Below are 24177 nucleotides of genomic sequence, written 5' to 3' on the forward strand. Positions count from 1 at the left end.
GCCCTGCTATATTATATATTACAGTTCTTTTTAAAGCCTTCAACAATCCCAACGACACAATGTTTAATCAGTTCACCAGGGCCAACATAAAGTACAGAAATAGATACAAATGTGGCTTTTATCCGTGGGCAGTTTATCGTTCTCCGTATCTGATTTGTATGTTTGGTAATGATGGCTCTCCTAATGTTAAGGACCAGTTTTTATATGTGAATGATGAGTTGCATTTTAAAGTCAAGGCATAAAATGATTTTTGGCGAGCCAAAACAGAATGTATCCGCAGTGGTGGACAAAGGCCGAGCGGCACAAACTAACTGGAACACCGGCCCGGGCAGTTGCTTTTTCCGAAATGTGCAGCAAGTTAAGCTTGAAAAGATCTTTCCGATAGCCTGTGGAACCATTACTTGAATACTTCACTTGAATTCCGGTACTTGCCTTTCTCAGAGTAGGTCTGCTCTACTGGGCCACAGTCACTTACAAGAGGGGGCGCTGTTGAGGCAGAAAACTGCAGATGAAAACTCCTCTGAGTGGCAGCCCTTCCTCACATTCTGACAGTTTTCCCACATAAGACAGACGGGACAACAGAGTGACTGAAGGCTTCCCTTACTGAGTGACTGCACCGTGCGGCTGAATCACTCAATCCACGTTCAGATCTATGAGATATGAGAAGAGTTCATCACCTCTTCTTTGTGATATAATCAGTAGATCAAGGAGTGAAAAACCTTGATGCTAGAAAATCAAGGATTTAAAAAAAGAAACACATTTGAAAGAAGTGGGTGGAAGTCGAGGTTAACTTTCTCTAAAAGTGGTCAGAAAGCAGGAACGCACCCAACACACCGAAGTGCCTTTGAGCAAAGCACTGCTGTGGCGGAGGAGTGATGAATGTGGCACTTGCCGTAGGCGCTTCTACTGTCAGAAATACCTTGAAAGTGCAGGTTTTAACTCTAAAGATGAAGGACACCTCACACCTTGGCAATCATCACACCTCCATTAAGGCTCTGAATCGCACACGGAAGCACGACACCAAACCTGTCGCACGTCTTCTTTGCGAGACAAATCCGGTGCTATTCGCTGCATTTTGGGGTTCTCACCTCAGCCTACGGTGTCACTGTGAAGAACAACGAAGAGAGGTTGGCACAAAACAAACGGAGCACATCTCTGACAGAGCGTCAACACACAATGGCTAACATAACGGCAGAAATATTAAGCTTAGCTGGAAGGAATTGTGGATTTGTTGCACGTTCAAACTGTGAATGGGAGCAAAAGTTAAAGCGTCCCTGAAGAAAGGCAAAGCGTGGAGTTTAATTAAACGGTGTTTCAGTGGCCGCACCTTTAACGCGCTCAGGTCTGATGGAGAGGAGTTCTTTACATCCATTTTTGTCTGGTTCCTTTTCTCTACTTCCCGAACAAACGCCACACTTACACGGCCGTGCACCGCTCTTTAACGCTGTTTTATAAATTCTAACACAGCGCACGTGTATTCCCAACCCCCCCACAAATAATTCAGAGGACATCAAAATGCACTTCCCCAGCAACTTACCTTTTTGTCGCCTCTGTTCAACTCTCTCTGCATTGCTTGTGGTAAAAACAAACAACAACAAAATGGGACCTTGTTTTTCTTCTTCCACTGTCAGAGCAGCCCCAAATGTTAACACCTTAAACCACTGGGAGTAATTTGCTCCTATGCGACTTTGTCTCTGTTTTTGAACTGCAACAAACGATGATAAATACTAAGACTAATTAGTTACTAATGAGTTTATTTCCTTTTTTTTTTTTGGAAACAAAACACTTTGAAATGGAAAGCTAGATTATGCCCTTAAAAAAAAAAAAAAAAATGCCCGCACACACTGTTCCAAGTGATATTTCTGCAGCCTGGTGGGCGCCTCATCACTGGCACAACTGCTGGGACACTGAATGAATTCGTCTGAGATGAGGAAAATGTTATAACCTTTATTCTCACACAGTATTTGGGTCATGTCAACAATAGCAGATCTTTTCAAGAGCATGCTTAAAAACACCCCGTATGGAGCAAAAAACAAGACACTTTCATTCAACAAAAGCTATTAAATATCATTTACAGGGGAGTGAAATCTTCCACCGAAGACAATGATCAAAACACAAGTCTGAAAACTTGTCTTCCTTGATATGATATAGACAGTGAATTCAAACTCATGAGCTAGAACTCCTCCGTGGTCCCAAATTAACTTATGAAACTTTGTATTATATACAAAAAAAAAATGTGCTTTCACAGACCGGCAATGTTAGAAACTATTGTAAAGATGTGAGAAATCAACCCATAAAATAAGCATATAAAACCACCTATAGAAATGCAGCTCACTGTGCACTTGAACTAATGTGGGACTGACTGTATTGCACTATGTTACCTAACGTCTACCGTTTCACATGGATATCAGGTGTGTTACAACATATTCCTCGTGTCCTCCCTTTTGACGTGATCGAGTGTCTTGTCGTGGCACTTGCTTTTTTTGTTCTGGTGAGTTTTGACGTGTTTTGCCAAGTGGTCACTCCTCATGAACCTCTTGCAGCAGTCCGGGCAAACAAAGCGCTTCTCCCCAGTGTGAGTCCTCAGGTGTCTCTGCAGCTCGTCCGACCTGGTGAAACTCTTGCCACAGAACAGCCAGTTGCACACGAACGGCCGCTCCCCAGAGTGCCACCTCAGGTGCGCTTTCAGGTGAGAAGTTTTCCCGTAAACTTTCCCGCAGCCGGGTATGTGACAGATGTGCTGCTTCTTCTTCCCCGGCTCGTCGCTGGACGTGGACGACTGGCAGTTGGGACACCTGCACCGCCTGCACCGCCGCGCCGTCGCGAGGGGGGACTTGGTGTGCAGCAGAGCGGCGATTTGCGTCTGATATTGCGCAAAGTCCGTATGTCCCAGAACCAAGCCCCTCTGCAGCTGGAAGCGGTGGGGACCGAGGGAGGAAGTGTGGCTCACATGGTTCCCCTGCTGGAGGCTCCACCACGGAATATCCTCGCCCGGGTTTGGGGACAACTGTCTCTGCTGCTGGTGGACAAGGCCGGAGGGTCCCGTGACGAAACTTGGCATAGCGGGCGGAATGGGAGTTGGGGCTGCGTAGCTGACGGCGGGGACGTAGGTGGGAGGGCAGGTGGACTGCAGAGACTGCATGGAGCAAGGTAACATCTTCACCGGGGAGAAGTCATAGGGGTACGAGGGGTCCGCCGGAGGGGTGAGGGGCAGTTCGTGGTGGGAGCTGAAGGAGCTCTGGATGTGCGCAGACAGCTGGGGCTTGGAAGATAGTCCGAAAGTAGAGTTGGTAGCCAGGCTGCTCTGAGGGTTTCCCTCGTTAGTCCACGGGTGAAACAAACGCGAAGGGGAGCCCAGGGTGGGATCGTAGGGGACCTGGAGGAAGTCTGTGTGGTTGGATCCGTGGTGATGCCCGATCCGGTTGCAGGTGGCCGCCAGCAGAGCCAGCGGAGAGTGCTTACAGTTCTCTGGAGAGGAGTTTGGAGTGCGGTCCTGGATAAGAGAGACACAAACGTTTGAAATTGCGATCACCATTTAGCCCAAATCATTAATGAAGAGGTAGTTGTTTTTTTTTTAAAAGGGACGAGACTAAACCGGTCCACTTTCAAACAAAACCGAACCGTAACGGTGGTCCACAAAAAAAAAAAAAAAAAAAGTTAGCGTTTTGGTTGCAGCAGGGAAACACGCAGCGACACTGATAAGGATCAGGATGAAGCAGTGGCATCCTGCTCTGATTTACATCAAACGTGCAAGTTTACAAGTTGTGAAAGTGGGCTGAAGTAAAAGAGAAACTTGTGCGCAAACCTGGAGGAAAGCTTGCAGTGTTTCATTCCGCAGAACAGCCACCGCTGCCATGGTGAGCGTCCTCCTCCTCGCGATGCGAACTAATGATGAAAAAACAAAAAAACAACCAAAAAAAAAAAAAAACCCCAACAAAAACAATAAACGCGCTAATTTAAAAATAGTATTTGCATTCACAGCCAAATTTTCTCGCGGAGCGGCTTCTTCGCTCTCCGGCGCGTCCTCTCTCGGATATATCCTTGGTGTATCTGAAGAGTGAGGGATCACTTCTTAGAATTTGATAAGGACTTTGGTGGGCCGCCAGCCAGTCAGAAATAAGATTTATTACTTTGAAGTTTGCCGCTGCCCAATCATCAAAGAATAGCGGCTCTTTGAGAGGGGAAAGCAAATCCTTTGAATCCACAAAGCTCCTATGGTGTGTTTGTTGGTCTGGATAAAGGAGCTGATTATTAGGGGGGTTGGGAAGGGAGGAGATAAAGGCGGGACAATTAATGAAGTAATCACTATGTGGGAAATGTATATACACAAATAATTGGATTTTCTTGATCAAAGACCCCCATGCCGCCTGGAGACCCTGGTATTGGATGCTGTAGTCATCTGATCCTCTTTTTGTAATTAAGGATTTGTAGCAGAACCCTATGTGACAATGTGACATTGTTATCTCTGGAGATCTCCAAGAGCGTAGCCTGGCTGTTTGATGGAGGAAAGAGACCAAATCAAGTGACTCAACACAAAGTTCTCATCTGTGAAGCATCTGCGTCTCTTTTCTCATTTCTAATTCGAATTAAAATCGTCTTTGTTGTGCCTTTGAACTACAACTTGGCATTAAACACTTAATTATGCCCTCTCTGAATTATTTCTCCCCCAGTCGTTTCAATCAGCTGTTTTATCATAGGCTTCACATTATTTTTTTTACTCTTTTCTTTTTCTTTTCCACATCTTTGTTGAGTGTTAAAGTTGACTCTCTAGAGAACTAAGGAGCCTGCAGAAAAACTCTCAGCAGGTACTTCGAGTGAGCGTTCTTTTAAAATGCAACCTGGGAAAACAATGCTCCTTAAATGTCACAATCTGACTTATGGAAAAAGCTGCATTTTAAATATGGATGTCTCAATCATGTTTCTTGGCCATGCAAGAGTGTCTGTAAAGCAGCAAAGGATGCGTCTTCTTCTGAGGAGTTGGACCCAAATGAAACATTGGTGCATCTTATGAGGCAAATGTTGCACCCATCCTAAACCGATCCATCTTGTTAATAGCGTCTCCGTTTTTGTTTCAGAGCATTTAAATAAGGCAAAAGTGTGCACTTCTTATACGATAACATCCAAAAGTTTTGTGTCAGAGCTGGAGAAACTGAAGTTGTAGTTCAACTCTGTGATCTCTATCTGGCTTCCCTGCAGAAACAATCACTGTCCTCTCAACTACTTTGGAGCGGCAGATTTTGAATTAGATCTATTCCTTTGAAGGGATTAATGTTCCCAGTCCTCTCCCACGGCTTTACACACAGTCATGAGGGAAAGGGGGGGGGTCCTGCTGGGCTGCACTGGAGCCATGCTAAACTACAACGCTGGCTGCACGAGTGGCGTAGTCTGGCACACAGGAAAAAACAAAAAACACACAGGAGATTAATCTTGTTCACAACTTTTTATGGCAGCGGCAGTGGCTGAACATGAGAGTCACTGCTTTGGATTTTGAGCCACATCATTTAAAAAAATCTAACGTTTGCAAAATGTTTAGTTCTTTAGCAGATCTCTTCCACCCAGAAGTGGTTGGCTCGCTTCACCCCCCTTTCAGATGTCACACAATCTCTGTGTTTTGTTTTTTTTGTGATGAAGAAAGTTTTTACCACGTTGTAAAAAAAAAAGGCTCAAAAGCTATATTCAATTGCTTTGCCGACAATTAATGGGTATCTCAAGTCTTATTGTTCAGTCAGAGGTCATTAATGGCATCAACGGGACAGAAATGTGTGTTTATCCACCTGCAAACTTATTTTCTGTATCAATTAACCTATTAGATGCTTTGTACGTCACCATCGTTTATAAATCTATAAACAAATTGAAAGGGCAAACGTTAGACAACCTACTAACAAAAACCTTGTTCTCATCAATGCATTCCAACATGTTCTCAGAGGGGTAGGGTTACTACTGCTATGCAACAAACAAGTTTCGGGTTATCGGGTAATGAGCAATCGCTTAGTTACAAAAGTTGGTCGACATTAGTGCATCCTCACGCAGAGAGTCAACAAGTCTTGAATTAATGGGTATTTACAAAAAGTTGCAATAAAGATTTCATGCTGATGGAGGTCAGCCACTTAAAGGGATAGTTCGCCTCTTTTGACATGAAGCTGCGTGCAGCGTAGTCCGTGCAGACCGAAGTGCAGACCGAAGTGCAGACCGAAGTGCAGACCGAAGTGCAGACCGAAGTGCAGACCGAAGTGCAGACCGAAGTGCAGACCGAAGTGCAGACCGAAGTGCAGACCGAAGTGCAGACCGAAGTGCAGACCGAGCAGTAAACACCGTAACAGGCGCGGCTATTGGCAGGTGGCAGCACGCAGTGATACGAAGGGAGAGAAAATAGCGCCAAACGATTGTGAGGTCTGACTTTTTCTGGATGAACGATTTTGTGATGCAAATGTGTTACTCTTTTGAGCGCATATTGTTTTGCGAAGGAAAACGCTTTATTTTTTTAAGCCCCAGCCAACTAGCCGGACTAGCTTCGTCAACGCCAAAACTCGGCTGGAACTCGTCTCACAGGACGCAGCAGGGGGTAAGTCAAATTTAATAAATGACATTGCTAATATGGGATGTCATACAGCTTCATGTCAAAAGAGGCAAACTATCCCTTTAATAAAGGATACTTCATTGTAAAGTGGTACCAAAATACCTGACCTGTTACGCAGAGCTGCATCCCCTCTGGTTGTGTTAGACTCTTTGGGTGGGACACGGGCTTTGGTGTTTGAATGGCCTCACCTGTGAAGGTGTGGATAGAATGGATGGCTGGTGAGGCTCTTTGCGGTGCGTTCACCATTTTCTTGCAGTGGGCGCTCTCACGCTTATTTTTGCATTGCATCCCTTTGATTCTGAACTCATGTCAATCTGCATTTCATGTTGGAGCCGGGTCGAGTCTCACTGTGAACTGCACTTTAGTGGTGTACAAGCATTCACAATCTGAAACAAAGGATGCAAGTGCAAAGAGGCTGAAATTCAGCTTTTGATTAGACAGATACCAACAGCCTCAGACAACAGCGATAAATGTTTTTTGAAATCCACTCTGAGGTTCGTATTTGTGCAGCAAAATGCTGTCGGTTAGATTCTGCTTCCAGGTTTAAATGTCAGATGAATGTCACATGTTCTAATCTGCTCTTTTATGTCAAACCAGAGAACCGTTGAAGTGGGTTTTCTGTCATCCCGAACAGCAGCATAATTTACAGACATTAAATTCACACGCATAAATAATAAATTTGGGCTGGATTTATCCATATATCAGTTTTATATGCAAGCCGTCTTGACATGCAAAGCAAATTTTAGCCATATGTGACGACATAAATTTTGTGAGCCATCAGCCAGAACAAATGTTTTGGTAATTTTCTTTGAGATGCTTGTTTTAGCTTTAAATGCAGGCTCCTATATTTATATCTATCTCAATATGACTCAAGCTAAGGGAGGGATTTGGCTGAGCAGGACTTTGATAAAGTTTGTGCTTTATCCAGTTCCGGAACGTCCCAAAGGTAATTTGTCCACACCAAACTTTTACCATCTTATGACCAGGCTTCAAGTTTTGCAGGGCCACCGCAGCAGCGACTTAGTTAAAGGAAATATTGTCCTGCAGGAAAATGATCTTTTAAGCATGAAGCACAGAGCGAATGAAGCTTCGGTCCAGGGATTGTGATGGAAAACAAAGGAAGGAAGGAAACTGAGGCAAGTGTTTTTGTATGATCCAACAATGCAAACTGAAGATCACTATGAGGTGAAAACACATTCTTATCTCTATTTTGACTAGAATTTGAGCCGAAACAAAATTAATCTTTTTCTAAAAGTTCAACAGGTGACTGTCATTCCTGTGATGTTCACTTAGGGTGAAGTGAACATCACACTGTGAAGGGGGGGCCGTTACTTTGACACCACCTTTAGATTTTCACAAACGTGTAAATGACAGCTGATGTTAAATCTGAATTACCCAGATAGATATTTCTCACATCTAAAGTGAGATAGAGTATCATATCAAAGTACGAGACCATTATTACCTCTATAGTCATGTCTGTGTGGTAAATAAAACATATTATGGAAAATACATTCATTTTAAAGTCTAACATTGTGAAAATATGAGAGTCTACTAAACAGAAGTATGAAGAATAGACTGACGATAAAAACACGATTGTTTAATCATATTTATTTGACTCATATAAAACACCAGTTTACTAGAAATAAATAGAAATTTACAAGATTCGAAGTCACGTGTTTTCTTGATGTGGTTGGGTTTTGGTTCAGTTCAAAAAAGATGAAGAAGGCAACCTACAAAAAGAAGGGAAAAAAGCAGAGAAAGAGAACCATTACATCCACATGTTGCAGTTTATTTCACATTATTATTGTTGAGTCCAGCATTAAGATCATTTCATTAGCGGGAGGATTCACACCCACAGTGGAAACGTGAATGTGAGGACGTGTTAGCCGCATGTGATCTTGACATCCTGAGCTGACGGACAGTAAGGGCTGCGCATTCGAAAGAGTCTCAGAGAAACGCTACAACCCGAACCCTTTTTTTTAACTCCCCATATTCTCTGGACAGTTGGAGTGGGAAAAAAAAATAAAAAAAAAAAGGTTCCACATCTGTCTCATACAAGAGATTTCAGAGACTGGGGGAGGTGGGTTGGTTGAGGGTGAGTGTGTGGGAGAGACAGAGACGGGGGAGAGAGATGCTCGAGGCTACTGGGTACTTGAGCCGCTATAATGGTGTCTCGTATGAGAAAACATCTGTGAATTTCCTCAGTGATCTACAACAAAGTATAACTCAGAGCAGTCACTCAGCAGACCTTTGAAGTTGCTGTCTGACAGAAAGCTGCCATTGTTCGAAGCCCCCAACACACAGAAACTCCAACTTTGGTCTCACTAATTTTCCCTGCAACGCGATACAACTCTCCCTCCCTGCCCCTCTCTTCCGAGCCTATGAAGTTGGGGATCTCTGAATATTAAAGAGCAAATAGCAAAGTCTTGGCAGTGTGCGGAGTTTGCCCCAGGTCACATAAGGCGGGACAAGGTCATTTTACCTTCTCTCAGCCCACCCTGGATGCCTTAATCCAGCCTAAGAGAGGGAAAACTCTGCCCCTTCAGTGATTATGTACAGGGTTGCAGCCTCCCAGGAAACATTACAATATAAAGACATCATCTTCAGATCCCTGTCATGAAGCGCTGTCAGCTCTTATGAGCAACTTGTGTCCATTCATTACACACACAATTTAGAATATTAGTTTATTATGCATTTCTTGTGCTGGAAATGTGCTTTAGTTATGTTGCCTCTCCAGAGTGCCTCAGTGAAAGAGCTACTACACGTCTCATGTTTCTTTTTAGCTCATGCTACAGGAAGTAGCAGTGGCATAACTGTGGGAAAACGTTTTTCATCTGAGGACACTTCAATAGTACTCAACAGCTTTTTTGTTACCTCACCAAATGATAAAAACATGAGAAAACTTAAAGAAAAAAAAAAAAAAAAGAGGCAAATATTAAGGAAATCAGATTTCTTCTAATGAATAAAGGTAACTTTATTTGTCCAGTGTTAAATTGGGTTAAACCATCATTGTAAACGGACACTGTTTCTGTCTATAGGTCATAGAAATGCCAAGTATTAGAGACGAGGGGGACTCATTTATTGAGTTACATCCACTTTTGTACAGGCAGGATTATATTTACAGCATTTGCTTAAATAATCCAGCAAATGTAGGGGTGAAAAAATGTTCCACACCTATCATTCTGCTTATAGGCACAGGTGTGTTTGATCCATATGGACTCTGCACAGTTTGTTAGATTTCATCAGTATATTTGTCAGATACATGCACCCAAAAATGGATTAAAAACAAACTGTTAAATGTCTCAAGTGATTCGGCTGCTCCGAAACAATTAAAAATATCCAGCTGATATTCATTCTCTTACATTATCACACACTTTGATGGAGATTTGCTCTTATTTAGCATGTTTTCACTTGTGTCTCCTCATCTCATTTAATTCTTTTAATGTCCTTCTGTCTGGTAAAACCACCTGTGGTCTGCATAGATGCACAGATTTGTTTGTTAGGAACAAATACAAGCAATTACAAGCTCGATTTCTTTAATACTTTTTGAGCGGCAAATTTTAAAACCAAGGACTCAACTTTTTGCGTTCTATGAAGAAAAATCGCTCAGAAATCATTACTTGTTTTGAATGATCCAAAGCGATTTAGCAGGACTAGATATGGTGACCGAGATGAAAGCTAGACATGCAATAAGAATAAACGAGAGAAAACATGTATAGAGGATTTAAAATTTTCTTTAAAATGAGAAAAATATCTACAACACCCATGTCCGTCTTCTCTTGAAAATATCAATAATTCTAAAGTTGAGCATCTAGTTTGTAAGTTGGCTGTTAAATGTTTCAACATTGGTGTCAGACTCCTGGCTCAAAGGGAACTGGGCAATACGTCGGTTTGACCTCAGTCAAAAGGTAGTTTGGTTGAGCACCGGGTGATCGTTCCAGTTCCTCCTGGCAGTGGCCAAAAACGACAAGCATTCTGTGATGCATCCCAAACAGAAAACAAGGCCGTGATAATTCTCACACTGTTACCAGTCCAGCGTTTATTCAATGGCAGCTGGTCCCACCATCTGGGAGAGCAATGCCGGGGCAAAAACAAAACAGGTTACACCTTTGGCCATGCCAAGTCTGCTGGTGCCCCGCTCAGTCTACAAACTGAGAGAGGCTAATCATAATTTCACGCTCTGATTTGTCAAATCCCATTCCAGCACCGGAGGCACCGAAAAAACTTTTTAAGTCTGGAAATTTCATGCCATACAGGAAAAACAGCTTTTGCATATTGTTTCTATGTGAGCTTTTTTTAGTTGTTTTTTTTTTCTTTTTTCTTTTTTTTTTTACACAGGGGGAGGAAACTGGTTACCATGTCTGTTTTGCAAATGAAAAGGAGGCTGCAACTTTGACCGAAACAGTTGGTCACCTCTAAGATTAGCAGCCGGGAACAAACTCTCATCACCGCCTGCATGCATTTTATATTCATGCAAATGTTAACAACAAAACATTGCATAGAGGCCCCTCAACAAACTGCAGGTGAGAGGAAGCTGAAACAAAAGCCACTGTAACCCTAATGGCATCCCTTGTCATTAAGAGAGCTTTGATGTATGTACTCAACAGACTCTTTTATCTCATTCTTCCTCTATGCCTCTTACTCTTTGTGTCTCTACCCGGCTCAACCAGTTTCTTTATTAATGCCGTCTTTAGGGAAGGCTTCTTTTGCTCTGAGCCCTCAGCACACATCTGACATCTGGTTGATGGTTCATGTATGTCACTCTCTTCAATCATTAGCCAGCAAACAGCATCACAATGCAGAGTTTGCAGCTATTATAGGTATTTGCTTGGGCCCTTTAACTGAGCTTTTTCAGGAGAGAAAAGAGATTAGGAAACGAGCCACGTGTAAAATCTTTACCTGCAGAAAAGCACAACTCAACAATTATGTGGTGTGATATATTCTAGTGCGTTAAATGTCAGAGACATCCGAGTCTGAAATGCACGTAAACTGCAGGCAAACAGGGTTTGAGGAGGCTGCGCGTGAAATGCTTTATTGAAACCCTCCCTTTGAACTCAAAGGACATAGAAACAGGACAATGTTGGCCTAATCGTGTTCCCTCTTTGAAGTAAGACATCACTATTAGGTGAAAAGGTAAGCATGCTTCTTTAGGGGGAAAAAAAAAAAAAAAAGCTTTTCATCATTTGCTGAGCCTGCAGCTTGATGCAGCGATTTTCATGAAGGTGGTTTAAAACTTTGGATAACAGTGTTTGGTTGCAGCTTTAATGAACATGCAGCCCATGAAGCAAATAGCTAAAATGGCAAGAATAACAGCAGCAGTCACGTTAGCCACATTAAAGGCGTCCCTCTCCCGCACGCCAGATGTTGTCAGATTTAATGAGGGAAAACAAGAGTGAGCTGGAATTACAAAAACGCATTAAAGAAAACACAGGTGTCGGGCCTCGTATTCGGAATCAACACTGTGTCTGTCTCTCAGCGTCCTGCCCTGCCTGCAGACCTGTGAGACGACCAGGAGCCTCCGTTCTGCAGGTCAGAACAGCTTTCATTTGTATGATGCCAGCATTTCATAACATTTGCCTTTTGCAGCACATAATCAGCCATCTGAGGTAATTACATACACACCTCTGCTCACCTCCTCTCATATGCTAAAGCAGGCAATCAGCCAGGGAGTTAATTTGGCAGAGAAAAACAGGGGAAGAAACACCCACTCTGGCACCATTTGTCATCACAGTCCAACCTTGTTATTCAAACTAGTGAGCCTATTTGAAATTCCTCTCTGTGGTAAAACAGGGCCAAAATAATCAAGGGAGCATGATCACACTTAATTGATTCAGTGTACTTTTAAGATGCACTACAGGGTGCTGGGGTGACCTATTTCAGACTGCTCTTCAGAGGAGCCAACTATCCCAGCGAGGGAGTAATGCACAACGAGGATCTTAATTATTGCAGGATCTGTGGCTACGACCAGAGGTGAAATGCGTCTGAACTAAGTGTGACACCACATTATAACCATGCTAGTGGTGTGGGCTATTACTCTTTGAAATTTTACAGACTTATTTTTGACGACAAACCCCAAAGACCAGAGTTTAACTACGCAGGTTCCATTAAAAGAAGACAATGCAGCAGTTTTTAGATCAATAAGTGTTTTAACATTTGGTTAAATTAAATATGACCTATATTATTAGTCAGTTAGAAGCACATCTACTCAAATACCGTACTTCTTTTTTTTTAATTCCAGTGTTTTTATCTAATGGCACTACTTTATCCTACCACTTGCCCCTCATTTTACACCACAATACCTATTTTTTTTTTTTTTAGAAGCAGCAATTACAAACAAAAGTTAGGCTGATTTCATTAGAAACAATACAATGGTATTTTAAAAAAGAAAAAAAGGACGCACCAGCTCAACCAATGCCTCTTGGTGCTAATACATCAATAATAATAATCCAATATTATTATTATTATTATTTTTATTTCTACTACTGTGTAGAGTTTGTTTCCTTCTGGGAATGTGTAACACAATGTTCAGGTTTCTAAACTCCATGTTACCTCTATGAAGCTTGTGGCTGCATGACACACAAACAGCATAGTTATGGTTGGAAAATTACAGGGTTAAAACCACAACAAGTCATAACTATCTCGCATCTTAAACTTTACTGACAAGATAACACAAGTTTAAAGTTCATGAAAGTCATCATGATCAAAAAAAAAAAGAGAAAAATAACACATAGGATGGCCAGTGATGTCGTGGGGATGAGTCAGTCACCAGCGTCTCAAACTGACTTTGGCCTTCACAGCACTGAACTGTCGGGTTTCAGAACACTTTTGGCTTCTTTAAACCCAGTAAGATTCCTGAGAGTCTGAACCTAAGCAAAGACGGTCTCGCTATCAAGGCAGAGCTCTAATGTTTTCCCCGCTGAGCATAAGGAGGATGAGATCCTCAGTCATACCACCCTACTCTTCCTATTAAGATCAAAATCTCCACTCAGGCCCTCGGGTGTCAACAAAGGGAGATGCAGTAAATGATATGCAAATTGAAAAGAAGAGAAAAAAAAAAAAGCTCTACAAATCAACTCACCAGCCCTGCGTTTCCTGCACTTCACGTCTTAAAAGAAAATTCCTGTATTTAGGGAGAAATTCAAAGTGAGGTCTGGCTCAGCCTCTGTGAAGCTCTGTGTGGTGATTCCATCTATCAGACAGCACAAAGCCCCTCCAACTACAGGCAAGTCGCAGTGGGAGAACTCGTCTAAAGAGTTCTGGGTTTCACAAGGATTTGTCTCTGGATCTGTTTTATATAAAGAGGCAGAATGCTCTGAAATAGGCAGATATTTCCATTTCAGGTCAAAGGAGGTGACCGTTTTCTCCAAAATGAGAAGGCAAAAGTAGAGAAGTGCTGAAATACTGGTTTAAAAGATGCATTAGAAAAACAACTTAAGTTGGAGAGTAGATCAGACAGACGGAGGCATCAGTTGTGACTCAGAGGTTTGGATTTTACTTCCAAAATGTCACAGATTGATGGATTTATCCATAAAGTAACAAGCAAATAGATGAATTACAAAACACAACAGTTTGAACATTTGGCAGAATGTCTCGTTACTATTCAAGTGTTTTATTGTGACTTTTAAAGAACGTTCTCCCTCCCACTACACCACATAATGGTGTTTTCTTTCTATTATGTCAATTGTCTTTATTTTCTTTTTCATTGGTGCAACATCTGCACCATTTCACAGCCGTTTGTTGGCTGAATAATATTTCGGTATTTGGGGCTGAATTGTGACCTGTCGTCCTAAATCTTGCTGCGTTGTAAAAGCACAACAACAGCAAGTCAAGACTAGCGGCAATTTTTTTATCATGTCCACGAGTGAGAGGTAGAAAGCACCTCTTCCTTCAAAATACTACATGTCTCACTATCATTAAGCATCCTCCCCCTAAAACTTGAAAAGTAGGAGAAAACAGCACGATGATACGTCACTGATGGGGAGTAAACTGTCCCGAAAAGCCCTTTGACCACTTTGCATTAACAAATGAGAGCAAAGCCGGCCCATATGACTTATTCTGCACCACTGCCGCTTGCTCCAAATACCAAAGCACTTCCAGCACTGAGGACGTTTCTTTGGAGTGTCTGTCTACATGTCTGACGTGTCTGTCTCACCGGCTGACATGGTTGGGAGGCTCAGCTCTGACTGACGAGGGGCCCACTGGAGAGGGTGGGAGGAGGGGCGGTCCCGTGCTCTTCCTCAGGGATCGACTCCACAGTTGACAGTAATTTGTAGTACTCATCCTCTCCATCCAGCACTTTGATTTGACTGCGATGTGAGGGGAAGACATGAAGAGAAGTTAGTGGGACAGAGAGCAGTGATCAAGTTTTCATGATGGGGGGAAAAAAAGCAGATGTTTCAAGCAAAGACAATATTTGCAGAGGCAGCGATGATGCGTTCAGGTGTTGTCTTAAGCACACTGCTGCGGAGCAGAGTGTCATTGATAGTACAAATACAAGTAAGGTCTTCAACAATTAAAATTGGCATGCTGACAAAGGCCTAATATGTAACAACCGCTTTCTAATGATGCAGAACAACCTCTCATAAATAGCCTGTTATTTTCAGCTCTCCATTTACATTATAAGAAAACAACTCCATTTCTGGATTCTTCTATTCCACAAAGGGCCCGCTCTGTTTAGAGTTGCTGTAAGTAGGAAAGCTGTTATTTACCCAAGTTTTCTCGGCTTCCTCTTGCTCCCCTGGTAATCCAGAGTTCTCTGAGGAAAGGGCCAAGAGCACACAGTCAAAAGATGAGCAGAAAGTCATTAATTTTTAATTCAAAGTGATTTTGTGTTGAATGTGAGCAGATGCTGATAATATCAGAAGTCACAGCATAATTTTTTTCTGATCAAAGGGCTCAAGTGAGTCTGATGAAGCATGCATCTTGCTCAGCTTTGATAAACCACATCAATTATTCACCGTGAAGGCAGACATCCTGACATGAAAGCAACAGATAAAGAGCATAAGCACATGTTCAAGACAAGAGGCAGAGAAGCGTGGGGGTGGGGCTCCAGGGTCTGGCACAGGTAGGTTTAATTGTATTATCATGTGGAACCAAAGTCAGACAAAGGCCTTTATCGCCACTTTGAACTCACATTTAGCTGGTTGTAGTACAGGCTGTCTTCGGGGCTGTTGAGCAGCTTGGGCTGCTGGCCACGGCGACGAGGAGTCCTCTGCAGCTTCATCACTGGACCTGCAACAGAGGAAAAATGAGGGCAGGGATCCAAGCAGGCGAAACAACAACAAGCGCCAACATGATACTGACAATGACGACAGCAGCGGTAAACAGAAACTGCGCTCGACTTTCTCAATCTGCGTGACAGAAAAGCCACTGAAACATTTTTAAATGTACTTAAGTGAGATTAGGTCATTTCATTGATGAGATGACTCAATAACAGTGTAATGTTATATTAATCTTCACCTCTATACCGCATATGATAATATCTATCGTAACAGGTGCGCAGAAGGCTGTGCTTCTATATGCTAAACAGCTTGAGTGGAACCAAACCCACAAAAAGAGACTTTAATAGAATGAATTCAATATTTTTTACAATCAACTTCCACACATCTATATGACAACAGTTCACTGCCAGTTATAAAGGTCAGCTCTGCAAAGTAAAAAAAAAAAAGTGTGTCACATTAAAAAAAAATGCAGTTAATCTTTTTCATTGTATTTGTCAGATGTAGAGCTTTTTGTAAATACTGTTTACATGAAACTGAAGTATTTGAAGCTTGAAGCGATGAGAGTAAATAAGATATTTTACTGACCGTCTTTCTTAGATGAGACATCGCAATATGTTACTCTGAAAAGAGGCCTATTTCTTTTTAACACACTGGGCATTTGTCTCAGTAATGAGTTCCGAAGCGATGAGTCATGTATTTGCCATTGTAGTCAGTGGCAGCTTGTTTGATGAACCTGTGGTGAGAGTAGCTTAATTTCTTTCCTTTAAATGGTGAAGCTCAGTTTCTGGATTAGGTGAGCAGAAGCAGAATTGTTTGCTGAGAAGTTATAAAATCAGGGTCAGACGGCAGTTTCTAATGTACTACAACTATAATAAGTCAATGTGCTCTGCATTGTAAAATTAAGTTCAGCACTGCTCAAATAAAAATAAAATAAAGACTCCAAAATAAACCAACAGTGTTACATTTTAAGAAATGAGAACCACTGTATAAACGGATATAATAATATATAAATAAACCACTGTCTATTAGCTTGGCTAAAAGCTCAATATTCATATTCACGAATACATGAAAATGCACCAGAGCAAACTGTCTGTTTTCAATGGGATTTTTTTTAATGCAATGAAACAGAGCTGGCTGTTTGGATGTATAAACCAGTGCTTATTCCGCCATTTTGTGAATTGCTCTGATATCAGCAATTGGGACAAAAGTTGCACATTTTCATTTGCTTGGCATTGTTTCTTCAGCGCAGAAAGTCTTGAATTTGATCTAATTTTGAGAAATGTTACACAAGTCACATATATCTGATGGGAGCTAAAGTAGTGGGGCCTGGTCTGTGAGCTAACTAATTAGCAATATTTGGTAAAGCATGTTATTTTGCTCGCTTAAAGAAAAACAAAAAATAAAAATAAAATGGCTGTTTCTGACTTTTGCTGCCAGTCCAACTATGTGGAAGTGGATCGAATAGAAAGCGGCTCGAGAAGAAGTTTTCTTTTGCTTTCACCAGTAATTATGTTGTACATTTTGACTGTGCAATGAACTGACCACAGAACAACGACAAATTGAGCTTTCCGACTAGTTCCTGGTAACAGATGATAAAGTGCAAAGAAAGCCTGTCTTCAAACATGATAATAAACATTCTCTGTCACATAATTTTCCAGAGAATATAATAACACCGAATATTAACCCAGTCTGCTTTTCACAACATACACTACAGAATCTGCTTTCAAGTCTCTGTTGTACCTAAATGAATGAACAAACTCATGCTTTCTAGTTCCTTCCGCCCTCCATTACAACTCAGGCCCCTGAAGCAGTTACTTGTTTGTTCAACCCAATATTCAAACTCAAACTATAGCTCCATATAAAATGAGCCTCTTTGCCCCTTTACTGCACACAATTCTTTCTTCTTTCTAAAGAAGCTGTTTAAAACTTGAAGCCCTTTGTTGTAGTTGCAAGTTTCTGAAGTGATCCAGTTGTGGTTATACAGCCACAGTATAACCACTTGGAAATGTTATCTAAAGCTTCTTTAACTGTTAGTGGTGTCAGTGTGGTGTCACACACTGGTTTACTGAGCTATAAAAATACATTTCCACCATGCAAACTTTAACAGAAACACGACTAACGGATCAAGATTACCCTACATGCAGATTTACACCCTCCTACTTCCAACTCGAAGCAGTGACCAATAAAGAGCAGCTTCTATGAGAAAGTTTGTACGAACTAAATAAATTATCTTCTACTCTGTCTGGTTCTCATTCAGCAGATGACTAAATCTTTGGGACTAAATCTAAGGTTGCTGTACCTGACTGTTCAAAAGAGCGCGCACTAAAAACAGAATTATTTATCGCGCCGCAGACAGAAAAATCCCACTGACGACTTATCAAACATAATGAGCCATGTGATAATGTGGTTATTCAAACATAAGACAATCACGAGGGCTCACCAATCAGTGCTCACCCTGGATTTCAAAATTCATGGGTTACAAAATCCCTGACACTTTTACACGGAAGTATCTATATTTAATGCCCGATAACGTTTCATCTTCTTTGCCTGTGTTCCGGGTGAGACAGGACATTTCTTCATCATCTGCTTCCACCTCTGCGTCTCTACCTTGACTAAAGCTGCATTTGCTCTTTCCATCTTAACACTACTTTGTACTCACTTTGAACAGACCTCATCACATCTCAATCCTATACATCAAAGCGTAGGGTTTCCCTCTACCCCTCCAATCTTTCCTTGATGTTATTCAAACCAGTGAAGGTTTACTAAAGTCACACTTTGTAAATGCCCAAAAAGTTGCTGTCAGTTCAGAGATATTGCCCAACTTTTACCGTGAATCTTATCTACCCATGCCTCGGAGGTGCTAACTGTGCACCATGCGAGTCCTTATTACCTGTTGAGTATTTGAGGGTATTTGGAGAAATCTCATGTACTGAGGAAAATAGCCGGAAAAAAAAAAGTGTATGCTTTTCTTCTTAAAAAAAAAAGCTTAGTTTGATTGTATCGATATCATTTTAAATCCTGACAGAGATTGATTGGAACATTTGGTTCAAACCTTTCAGGAAAATAAAATGTTCAAACCTTACATCTTAGTTAAAGAACATCTGTAAGTAGGACAATGCTCTGCTAATAAAGAAATGGGTTTGGTGAGCAAACGCTTTATTCCCTTGAAATTTGCATCAAAGCGTTAAATTACAAGTAAAGAAACCTAATGTCATTGAGCAGTTCCAAATATAAAACTTATTGTATAACAGCCCGCACGGTCTGGTTGTGTCTTCATATATTTGCATGTTGTTTATCTGAACAGCAAATCCATAAATATCAACAAATGATGCACTGACTCGACCTGCTTTGATGCATGCGTGACAATATCTGAGATCCTCTTCTTCCGGTTGAACAAAATGTGAAACCTTCATGGCTTTAAATGTTGAAATAACAGTCGGGAGGATTGAGGTGCCCCACTCTTAATCTTAACTCCTGTATTAAGAAGTGAAAGTTAAACTCAATACAACGTTGTTGTGACTGTCGCCTGGAAGTTTATGCTGCTGCACCAATGTTACATTTACTCCAAAAGTGGCCGAACAGCAAAAAGTTCATCGTGGCTGCTGGCAGATTAACTTGCTTTCTGCTGGCTTGTGTCTCTGCACATCAGTTTAAAATGGTTTATAGAGGAAGAAACATCAATCTGTATCATTCTCAGCCATGACTTGTCAACTTGCCTCATCTAGAGAGGGTTTGATGTTTCTCCAAGGTCCTCATCATATTTCAACTACATTCTCTTATACCTCTCTGTAACCTGAGAGATTACATGCTCGCACTTACATCTATGGGAAATAATTGTATATCAAATCAAAACTGCTGTATTCTTTAAGAAAAACACAACTAGATGTTTTCTGGAAATCACTCAGCTGCTGGATCTGGTAGGAAGTTCAGCCTCACAATTTATCCATTCTGACCTGCAGCGATTAGAGCGTGCAGCAGATCAGAGGATGGGTCAGGCCTCCCATTTCTGTGCCTCTATTTGGGAAATCACTGTCATTTGATCCAAACCAGCCCCAGAGGAATGCTGCTCCAGCAGATATATTACAGGCAGGGAGGCTGCCAAACCGGCCCCTGGCTTTGGGAGTACAGCTTGGACATTGGCAGGCAGAGCAAGGAAGGGGTCAAACAGTGGCTTTCTTCAGGGGTTTGCTAAATGATCACGGGTAACGTCTACTGTTTGGGGTGGGGAGGAATAATAGTCAACTGGGGATACAGAGGCAGCGCATTCCATGCAATATTGATCCCTCCCCATCAAAAGAAAGCCAAGCAGAGTTTGCTCTTCACAGTGAGATACTTACATATTGTACATGTTTGCTTCTTGAGATAAAAAAAGGGCCAAGATTATTTTTGTGATAGGTACCTCTTTCATTTTCAAAGAGTAGCAGATGAGTCATGTTACATCTCTAAATACCACTTTGAAATCTCTTGAAAACCAGAATGCTCCTCAGAAAACAACATAAAAGAGCAGCTAAAAGGGATTTTTAGTGGAATAAATTAGAGATGCATCGATTTACTTTGAAAATCACGTGCTGGAATCACCTGACTGTTCCCAGACCACGGAGAACCACTTGGGCTTTGTTTATTCAGATGGAGGGAGCAGAGGCACCAAAAGGCATGGATTATAAGGAAAAATCATCAGCAAGGGCCTTTGATGTCTAAATGAAGCATGTGCAACCCAGACCCCTCTCTTTACCTCACAACAGCCTCTTCTCACACACATGCACACATAAACCCAGATGCACACAAACATGTGCATACACACACACAACGAACGCACAAACACTAGTCAAAACAGATATCTTAAGCCGAAGAGGATATCCAGAAGGTTTTGTCATTTTGGACATCGTTCTTCAACAGCAACTCATGTGCTTTAAATTAGAGGACAAACTGATCAAATCTCGCAGATAATGCAGAAAGAGGCCAGTTCCTGCATCTGTTTTCACTAACGCAAGCAGAGGATGTTGTTACTTACAAGCAATTTTTCACACTGAAATCAATCATTTCCCCTGACAGCGATTTCGGAACTTTGACTCCAGAAGAAATGTTTGTGTGGAAGCGAAATTTCTGAACTCTGCAGAAGTCAATCATTTGTCAGAATCTTTAACAGATGTCATTTTTAAGTGTGACCCTGCAGGACGAGTAAGAAGTAAGTCGTGCAGAGGGAGACATGAATGACATGAAAAGCAAGCCGAAAATAATTCAAATATGCTAATGAAAGACTTTTTTTTTTTTTCTCCTGATAGAGGAATCCTCAGTCATTTTAGTGAATAAAATATAACCCTTTTTTTTTTTTTAACCAAAAATAATAAATGAATAAGGTTGTGTTAGTAAAAAACTTTGTTGCGGTACTTCGAGTGACTCAATCTACATGTACGAAATTACAGGAAATTCTTCGTATCATCTTCCACCTAGATTTTATGTCTCGAGAGATTATTCTGTTGGAATTCTGATGATGAGTAGTTTGGAAGTACATCCTGTTAACTACTCCCACTGACATTAAGAGGATTACGTAGGTAGCATCAGACAGAGGCAACTCCTTCCGTTAAGTAGAGTCTTTCCTATCCCTTCCAAATCTCTCCTGCCGCTACATTGAGCCTGTAATTTGCCTAAAACTGAAGGCATCCGGTTGAGACGCGGCGATATGTGGAGACAGACAGATAAATCAAAAGCCTGAGAGACAGCAAGAGGGTGGGAGAGTATTTGTCTAGAGAACATGGAGAGGGTGGATCATTTGTCTGGCAGATGCATGTTGATACAGTGATGCTGCTGCTTCTTTGGTTGTGGTGGAGGGTTATGGAAGCAGCACCTGGTGGCTGCTAACCCTGTGGGAGGGACATGTGGGGAGATGTTTAAGAGCTGAAAGCGGGAGTGAGCGGAAAGGAAAGTGAGATATATTTGTGAGTGTGGGATGACCTCAGTGTGGGTTTCCATCTCCAATGAGCTCTCCCAGCTGCAACTATAAAGCACAGAAAGAGCTCAGGGCGACATACAAAATCAATTCTTATTGACTGTACCATGTTTTGCACAGAGGGGGTATAACTATAACCATTAAGCCAACATCACCTCAGCTATCTTCCTCTTTCTTCCCGTTGTTTCCTCCTGTCAAACAACCTGGTTAACTATCTTCGAAGGCACAGAGGTAATTGGGTTCTTCGTTGTGGCTCAAATTTATCACTGTCTCTCTCTTGACGTGTATGTTTACCACAACTATAATCTCCAGAAAGCCTGTTAACATAAGTAGCTCAGCTTTCATAAACCATAAAGTCAGCTCCGACTGATCCTCAGCACCATCCTGTTTACCACGCTGAGGAGCATAAGCAGCACTCTGATCATATCTGCCACTTGCGAGCAAAGGCTTTCTTTCTACACACGTCTCTCATTTTCAAACATGTAGTATAAATATTTAGGCTCAAGAGACAGGTGACGAGAGGTGACATCCTCTTGCATGTGCAGCTTACATGACTACAGTGTGTATGTGCACCGTTTTTACTGACAAAACATGGGAAATCAAAGGTTGGTGTTGCAGACAGCTGAGAGTGCCTCGAGTACAAAGTGCTTTAATGCTCTCTTTCTACCATAAAATACAGCACTGTGGGTGTTTGCCGAAAGAGTGAGAATACTTTATTAGCCTGATGTCATATTTACAGTGAAACAAATCGGTCCAGGCTTTGGTAAATCATGTAGAGAAGACCCAGCGCCCGTCAGTTCATGCCCTGGTGTTTTAGCATTATGGGAGCATGTTAGAGTGTGTGTGTGTGTGTGTGTGTGTGTGTGTGTGTGTGTGTGTGTGTGTGTGTGTGTGTGTGTGTGTGTGTGTGTCTGGAGGGGTGGAGTAATTTGATTTCCATGGCTAATTTTCTCTTTTTCTCCACTGGTGTCCTGAAACACTCCAGGTCGAGCTCCAGCCCAAGTGAACCGGTGCGCACACCAGAGGCGACAGCAGGATGAGACACAGGAAGGAGCCTGGTCTCCAAACATCTGGCAGGGCAAGGCTTCCATGACTCGCACAACCCCAGGATGAAAAAAAAAAAAAAAGAGGCCCTCAGATCTGCAGGGATCAAAGTGTGCCCTGGGTGCCTGAGCCACCGTGGCCTCCCTCAACATATTCAAATGGAGTTTCCTGAAGACGCCACAAGCAGACCTCGCAACAAAAACGAGGCGACGATGAGAACCTGAAAATCTGTGTGCTCAAAATGTGAGAGCTAGTGAAGGCTTTTTTTTGTCAGGACATTTAAATATAACTTCACATACTGAAATATTTCTGTGCCCAAGGCTGATTCAGTCTGTAGAGAACGCTAAGATGACCTGACAAAAAACCCCAACAAAAAACAGTCCAATGGTGTTTGATTTGCTGCAACAAATGCCCAGAATGACAGAAAACCAGACAGGTTATTTTACAATAGAGCAGAAGTGTCTGAGATAAATCTGATGGGGTCACAAGATCAGCCCAAAAATCTGTCCTACCATACAGACTTTATAACATGAAGCCTTAAAAGTGTTTATTCTTCAAAGCCTGTTTGTAAAAGATGCTATGTCTAAACTATCAAGCTGCTTTAGTCTTTCTTGTTTATCGGGAGACATAATTCAAAGTTAGTAAAACAAAACAATTTCTTTGGAAGGCAGACTGAAATTTTCAAACATTTTAAGGGGAAATTACTTAAAGATGGAGCCATTTACTTTTGATGATCGGAGGATAATGGATGCAAGACAAAAACATCACATTATGTTAATCTCTTCCGACTTTTTGTGAAATCTATTTTGGCTTTTTCTCCCAGTGCTTTTAAAAGTCCTTTAAAATCAAATAATCTATGAAGGAAAGCAGCCCACAATAGCGCCATATGAACCTGTAAGGAGGAGGTGCAAGAACACAGTTTAAAGCTGTAACAAGGCAGAACAGCTGGGATTGAGTGCATGAGGTGACACAGTATGAAGAATAGCACTGTGCCAGACTTTCAGGTTCAAAATCTCCATTCTTTTATCAAAAGTCACTGTGAAAATCATTCTGTCATTCTATGTTTGAAGAAAATTCAAACTAAGTGCAAAGAATGTGAGTTTTACATATTAAACTAAACATCCTCATCAAACATTTTACATTGAACAGAGCAAAAAAAAAGAAGAAAAAAAAGAGCAAAAACTATTTTGAGGCATTCTGCTGTTAATTCAAAACTTTGTGTCTGCTGACTGAAGGCTCCGGCGATACAGAAATCAAACGCAGGCTTCAGCTAAATGCAATGTTTCCTTCCATAAATACTCTGACATTATAAATTTATCAAACACTGCCTCCACTCAGCAGTTGTGATGCCTGGGAGCGGGGGTCACCTGTATGCAGAATTACCGAAT

General features: G+C 41.7%; 2 protein-coding genes across 2 annotated transcripts in view; both read right to left on the reverse strand.

Annotated features, from left to right (window-relative positions):
• Nucleotides 1–1933: 1933 nt before the first annotated feature.
• Nucleotides 1934–4107, reverse strand: sp5a (Sp5 transcription factor a). Its single transcript, XM_075478712.1, has 2 exons — nucleotides 3806–4107; nucleotides 1934–3493 (listed from the first exon to the last, which is right to left on the reverse strand). The coding sequence occupies exons 1-2, from the start codon at nucleotides 3854–3856 to the stop codon at nucleotides 2417–2419; spliced, it is 1128 nt and encodes a 375-aa protein (XP_075334827.1). The 5' UTR covers nucleotides 3857–4107; the 3' UTR covers nucleotides 1934–2416.
• A 4102-nt stretch (nucleotides 4108–8209) lies between these two features.
• The window catches only part of myo3b (myosin IIIB), a 63668-nt gene continuing 47700 nt past the window's right edge, over nucleotides 8210–24177 (reverse strand). The window contains exons 35-38 of the mRNA XM_075478519.1: nucleotides 15711–15808; nucleotides 15286–15332; nucleotides 14730–14883; nucleotides 8210–8307 (exon numbers count right to left, since the gene is read on the reverse strand). Coding sequence (XP_075334634.1) covers nucleotides 14751–14883; nucleotides 15286–15332; nucleotides 15711–15808 — 278 coding nt within the window. The 3' untranslated portion in view covers nucleotides 8210–8307; nucleotides 14730–14750. The remainder of the gene's footprint in view (nucleotides 8308–14729; nucleotides 14884–15285; nucleotides 15333–15710; nucleotides 15809–24177) is intronic.

This window comes from Odontesthes bonariensis, chromosome 12, assembly GCF_027942865.1.
Source record: "Odontesthes bonariensis isolate fOdoBon6 chromosome 12, fOdoBon6.hap1, whole genome shotgun sequence".
NCBI classification, from domain to species: Eukaryota; Metazoa; Chordata; class Actinopteri; order Atheriniformes; family Atherinopsidae; genus Odontesthes; species Odontesthes bonariensis.